The 7,157-nt window shown below is 46.0% G+C and overlaps 1 protein-coding gene across 1 annotated transcript; it reads left to right on the forward strand.

The window, feature by feature from the left end:
- Positions 1-5,241: 5,241 nt before the first annotated feature.
- On the forward strand, positions 5,242-6,508 carry purg (purine-rich element binding protein G). The gene is given in 2 exon segments (XM_054612865.1): positions 5,242-5,794; positions 5,796-6,508. Coding segments are annotated over 2 exon segments (1,053 nt in total). The 5' UTR covers positions 5,242-5,309; the 3' UTR covers positions 6,364-6,508.
- The last annotated feature ends 649 nt before the right edge of the window (positions 6,509-7,157 follow it).

Raw genomic sequence — 7,157 nt, forward strand, 5'->3', positions numbered from 1 at the left:
GTATGAACTTGCAAGTTTGCAAGTCCATACTTGACCGTACTTGGTATTGAGAAACGGCCAGTCTCTCACTCACCTCTCAGCCACTCCCACCTCACCAGCCTGTCACTACTCGGCCCCCTCCATCCTGACACTCAATCTCTCACTCACATAATCAGCTCATTCAGTGCACCTGTCTGCCACACCCACCTCATCAGCACAATCACTCTCACCTGCTCACTCTGCTGCACCTACTCCCTTTAGTATTTAAAACTCTGTCTCACAAACACTCTCTGCCAGATCGTTCTCCACATCCATGCCAGACCTTCCAGCATTTTTCCCCCGACTGACTTCCCGTTGCCGACCCTGCCAGATTGGACTACCCCGCCTTGCCTCTGCCCCGGTAAATCACCATAACCTTCTGTCCCCGACCACGAGCTTAGCCTCTGGTTTCTGTCTGCCTTCTCCCCAGACGGCTTGGCTTTCCACTAAGCGGATTTCTGCACGTGAGTCAATCCAAGCCTAGTTTTCCCGTTCTGGAATAAAGCGTATCCCTACTACTCCGTTTCTTTCTCATTGCTTTTGGGTCGAGAACGAGTCATTCTGAGCGGTGTCATTTATTACTGAAGAAAAGTGTCCATTTAGCTGGTTATTTAGCTGGTTATCTCTGGGGAAATATTTTGCCGTTTTTCCCGGTTTCCGTGGAAACCACTAGGCGAATCTCTGAAAAATGTCATAGCACACGATTCCCGATCAGGCTGCACAATTTGATGTATTTTGACACGTGCTGGCAACAAACTTTTGGACGGAAGTTGGAGAATAAGAAGATTAAAAGTATTATTATTCTGTGTAGCAACAAGGCTGTAAAGCCTTGTGCAACAGCACAAAGTATATAATCGTAACTTGTCCCGCAGCGTTGCAAGCACTTGCGTCAAAATACATCAAAACGTGCGGCCTGGTCGGGAATTGCGTGCTATGACTTTTCTCAGAGATTCGCCCAGTGGTTTCCATGGGAACCGGGAAAAACAGCGAGAAATTTCTCCATAGATATGAATGCGTTTTGGGCCTGGAGAGAGCTTAAAAACACTCAACTTTGGGCCCAGACTGACTTGTCATACTTTAATGTAAAAAAAAATGATTAGAGGTTTAAAACATTAACAAATCTCTGGACTATATTGGGCCAAATGGGCATTTTGATAGCTAGCACAGATTTCATGACATCAGAGTTTAAGTTTTAGGAAAATTTAAGCCTTTTTCAGATTTTATAATGGGTGTGTATTGGATGGAATGTTCAGACCTAGAGTGCATGATGACATCGCCAGATGACATCATGCATTCATCATGCACTCAAATATTATGTAATTTTTCCAAACAACTTGCTCCTATCTCCACAATTTTCACTCTTCATAAACTATTTTGTGGTTAAAAAAAAAAGTAGGTAATGTGCTGGTCGTAGAATTGTGTCTTTGAAATCAACCAGACTTACACATTTGACTCCATGTGCCTGAAAGCAAATTGAACTCCTACCAACTCCATCAGACTCAATGTTAAATCTGACGTCAATTTCTCAAAGAAAGCAGATAGTTACAGTTTTCTAATCTGCTCTGTAGCTCATATTTTTGACACCACAAACATAAAAAGTACATCTCTGCGTTTGTCAGTCTTATCTCTCTGATGATATCAATATGTTGTCCATTGAACTTGAATTGTGGTTTTACGATTGGAGGCTGTGTAGCAACAAGGCTTTATAGCCTTGTTGCTACACAGCCACACAGAACTAGTATTAATTCGGTGAATTAAGGTAAAATCAATTAATCAAGATAGCTGTTAAGATGGGAGTAGTGCAATAGAACTACCCCCCTTTCTCAAGAAGATAAAGCAACAAGAAGACACTGCTCTGAGTAGTCTTTAACGAGCAGTCTTTCACAAGACTTCAAGATGCCCAAATGACCCCTGCTGCTACAAAGGGGGGAGAAGAGACGACTCATCCTCGTGCTGAGAGAGATGAAGACGAGGAAGAACGGTTCAGCCGAACCTCAACGAAGAAGACGGTTACGAAGACATCAGAGAAAGTCGAATCAACTGCCACTGAGCGAGAGATGGAAGAGTGCTATTCAACCAACTACAATCATCCAACCAGATGGCGAGGCCTTCAGAGGAGCAGCCGCCATTCCATGCAGCTTTACCTCCAATCTGCCCATCAGAACCATCAGGTGAAACAATACCATTCCCAGATGTAAACAAGTCTCTAGGCCCAATAAATTTAAGTCACATTATAAAATAATCTTTCATATAAATATCTCAGACCAAAAGATCTGTCATATTTTGTTAGTTAAACTAATGGTAAGTCCAAGTACAATCATTCTTATATACTAATTTAAGGGTTTCTAAATCATAATTGAGTTATTAATACTAGTTACATATCCTGATATTAATTACTTATTTATTAAATCTGCTACCAGCAACAACGCTACACACCTAACCGGCTGTTCAATTATCTCATACCTGTGTCCAGAATTACCCAGAAACATCTAGAGCATGACCATGATTACAATATCCAGAATACATTTGTTTTAAACCTAAGCTAAACTGTCTGCATGCTGTTAGCAGGAAACACCTGATACTATTGTCTCCCTCAGTAAAGCCAGGCGCTTCCAGCCTAGGACCAACAGCATCCAACTGAGGTCTGACACCCAACAAGCAGCACTCCAATAACTCCTCCGATGGAGCTCTCAGGAATTCTTCCACAGAAGCCAAAACGGAGGACACAAACTCCATCTGAACACACACACAACCCAAACTGATCTGAATAGAATTAAACTACAACAATAACACTAACAGCAGCCCATACACAGATATCACTGCAGCCCTGTCCCTCTAGCTGTCTAACCAGACACTAACTAACTAACTCCCCCTAGTCTTCAGGTCCTTCTTGTGGTGGGTACTTATGCACTACAACCAACAAGCCAACCATGAACTGGTAACCCACCTGCGGCCTCGGATTTGCCCCCCGAGACAACTGCTCCAACCACTTTCATCACCACGCTACCAAAACCCGTCAAGGGACTCCAGAGGGAATCCACTCTTAATCCTAACCGGGACAGAACGGCAGCAATTTACTCATCGTATACAAAGGACCAACATAACTCTGTTCCACAAAAACCACAGCATAACACAGCTCAGTGGGACGGACACACACACACACACACACACACACACACACACACACACACACACACACACACACACACACACACAAGAAGATTGGACATCTCACTCACCAAATGAGGCGCACCTGCCTACAAGGCTACTACTGATCCTGATATCAGTCTCTGCACATCAAGACAATTACAACCAGCAGAGCCAACTTCACTTCATAAATCTAAACATAGTAAATCAAGTTAAGACAAGCCCACATATGTTACAACCCAGCTCAAAGGCTGCGATATGAATGAGTGACCAAACGAGTTAAAAGTAATAAGTAACTAAGGATAACATTAACTAAACACAACAAACATGGAGAGTCAGTGATGTCTGCATGTGAAGGGCAAACTCGACTAACCAGCAGCCATGTCAACCAAAGAGGAGACTGGCACTGTTCAGGTGGGGAGACTTAAAGCTGGAACCTCACCAGGACCAGGAAGGCTCATCAGCTGATCATCAACATCCTGAAAGACAGAAAAGAAACAGCAAACAGGACACAGACCCCTAGTGGAAGAGAGGGGTCAAAACACCCCCATACACTGACATTGACTAAAAGTCACTAACACTCACTCACATGCACTAACATGTACCAAAGGCACTAACATGCTTTAACATGCACTAAAATGCCCTCACATGCACTAACATGTACCAAAAGGCACTAACATGCACTCATATTCACTAACATTCACTCACATTCACTAACATGCACTAAAAGGAGAAGTCGGCCAGCTATGTGAACAAAGAGTAGAAGCTGTGATATAAACACCCACAGAGGGAGAGAGAGACTTCATTCTCTGCTCAGGTAGACATTACTACACTAGATCTTTACAGATATGATAGTTATTGATGATATATTAATGCTCTGAATGTTAATTACGGCTCCTTCAACTGGTCACCCTATTATCTCATTGAGCTTTGTTTTAGTGCTACATGATGGACAGCCGTAGCGTGTTAATGGTTAATACAACTGTATAATAATTTCAATTTAACAACAGCCAGTGACTGTCTGCTGATTAGAACTATCAGCGGACTTGATAGATACTTGAAATTTATTCTTGACTTTAACAAGATTGCCAGATTGACCGATTCAAAATGACTTCTGGGACTCACTGATTTTTATGGGACTACAAGTCAAGTAATAATGTTTCAGAAGATGATGCACATTTGGATTTGTTGCATATTCCTAAGCGAATATGCACCAAATCCAAATTTTTCTAACAGATTTCACAAATCAAATATGGGGCTTTTTGGGCAGTTGGTAACCGTGGCCGATGAGAGACGGAAGAGTCGAAGAGGTCAGAGGTCGCAAAAGGTTAATGGTTCGATGTTGAAACACTGTATTGATCTAAATCATGTAGATTTAGATTGATGTTGATTTCAATATTTGACTTGAGTTAATATAATAATTGTCTGACCATAATGAGAATTATGTGATAGTAGTTTATGATGCACTACTTCTTAATTACTGGATAACTACTACATTTTAAATAACTGGGCTGGTGTGAGTTGCATTCAAAGTCATAATTAGCTAACTATTTTATCTGAACCACTCTTGAATTCCTGTCTTCCACAATGGGCTCATTATTAAGGTCTGGATGTGTGATCTGAGCCATCATTTCTTCATGAATCGACATTCCTGTTAGAATATCTGCGGATCGAGCTTGATGCAGCGAGGAGAGCGTGTGAGGAGCACAGCGTCCACAGTCACTGTGCGAAGCGTGTCTCTTTAACTGAGGTATTCTCAGGACGGGGGGGGAGGTTTGGATGGGTTCATCGGGTTCATGTAGTATTGGACGCCTCCTCCCGTTTCAGGTTGGCTGCTTCCCCGGCTGCTGCCTCGGTGAAAAAAGGGGTAGCTGTTCGGCAAGTAGGTGATGGAAAACGATGGAAGTGTGCGGTGGAAACGGCTAAATGGTCGAGCTTGACCTTTTATTCGGGACACGGAGTCGATCAGCTGGTGACTCCAGACTAGCTGCCATTTTTAGGTCATCCGAGGCATCCGGCTAACTTGTCCGTATGCAAAAAAAAAAAAAAAAAAAAAAGAAGCCTGCTTTTATTCGTCTGTTAGTCGCCCACTGGGATGGGGAGATCGCTTTGTCCTGTTGCTGTCTAGCGGTGGAATATAAATCATGATGGCTGATGGATGTTGCAGAGGGATGGAAAGAGGCAGGGGTAAGATTGCATCAGATTCTATACCAAGACCCACATATCCACAGCAATATGTCCAGACCGGGTCCCAGCAGCAGCAGCAGCAGCAGCAGCAGCAGGGCAATGACATCCAGGAGTTAGCCTCCAAACGCGTCGACATCCAGAAGAAGCGCTTCTACCTGGATGTGAAGCAGAGCGTGCGCGGCCGCTTCCTGAAAATCGCCGAGGTGTGGATCGGACGAGGCCGCCACGACAACATCAGGAAGAGCAAGCTGACGCTGTCCATGTCCATGGCCCCCGCGCTGCGCTACTGCCTGGGGGACTTCATAGATTACTACGCGCGCATCGGACTGCGGGGGGGCCTCGCGCCTCCGCAGCTCGAGGAGCACGGCGGAGGCAGCAACGGGCAGGGCCGCGCGCACGACCCCCGCAGGAGGGCGACGGAGCAGCGCGCGGCCCCGTCCCCCCGGCTCCGCGGTGTCCGACGACCATGCCCACCGCGTCCTCAAGAGCGAATTCATCGAGAGAGACAACAGGAAGTACTTCCTGGACCTGAAGGAGAACCAGAGAGGCCGGTTCCTCCGCATACGGCAGACCGTCAGCAAGGGGCACGGAACCATGGGCTACTACGGCCAGGGCATCGAGCAGACGATAGTGCTGCCGGCGCAGGGGCTCATCGAGTTCAGGGACGCGCTGTCGCAGCTCATCGAAGACTACGGCGACGATGACAGCGACGACCGCGGCCGGAGCGGGTCCAGGAACCACGACGACAGCCCCGAGCTCCCGGAGGCCGCGTCTTTTCGCGTGGACAACAAGAGGTTTTACTTCGACGTGGGCTCCAACCGGTACGGTGTCTTTTTAAAGATCAGCGAGGTGCGGCAGCCGTACAGGAACACCATCACGGTTCCCCTGAAAGCCTGGTCCCGGTTCGGAGAGAACTTCATCCGGTACGAAGAGGAGATGCGACGGATTTTCTCCTGTCACAAAGAGAAGAGGACGGAGGCGCGTCAGGACAGCGAGGAGCAGGAGGACTGACCTTGGCAGTAGGCTCGCTTTTTGCATGTATTCTAGGGACTGTGCTGATGAGATCCTCCCCGTGAGACTGCGTGTCCCTGCGGCAGCCTCCTGCACTAGACGCAGTGTCCACCTTCCACCAAGGGCTGGTAAACCACAAATGTAAAAAAAAACCTGCCAAGAAGTCATCCATTCACAGCCCTATGCCTGCATCCGTTTCAGTAAAAGAGTCATATTCAGTGCTATTTAATGCAGTCCCCCCCCCCCCCCCCCCCCCCCCCACACACACACACACACCACTTTAACTTGAAGGGCGTGCTATAAATTACAGCATTGTTTTGTTGCACTGAAAGGTCACAATAGCGTTATTAGGAATGCGCCGCCTGCTAATCCACTTTAATAATTCAGCACATTGGTGATCAGGTCTATGGTGTGCAGAAAACTGTCGACTACGACCGTTCTCACCAGAAGGCAAATTATCCCAATATGTGTTCATTAGAGATTGTCCAATTTTTCAAAATAACAATTATTTTTAATTTATTGTGACTTAAACTGATTTGAAGATTTGGCTTTTTTCGGGGGTGGGGGGGCACTTAGCCCCAAGCTGGAACTTACTGTAAAGTGCACCACACACACCGGCTGCGTTGACCTACGTTGTGGGCTCACAAAAGAACAGACGTGATCCATACTGCTGGTGTGTGTTGCCCCTTCAGTGGACTCCAACTATTTCCCACACAGAGAGTTTGTCGCTCATCTTAAGAATTACAATGTCTATTACAGCTGCCACATTTTGAAATATTACTGCAGACCACACA

This window comes from Anoplopoma fimbria, chromosome 14 (assembly GCF_027596085.1).
Source record: "Anoplopoma fimbria isolate UVic2021 breed Golden Eagle Sablefish chromosome 14, Afim_UVic_2022, whole genome shotgun sequence".
In the NCBI taxonomy this organism is placed as follows: Eukaryota; Metazoa; Chordata; class Actinopteri; order Perciformes; family Anoplopomatidae; genus Anoplopoma; species Anoplopoma fimbria.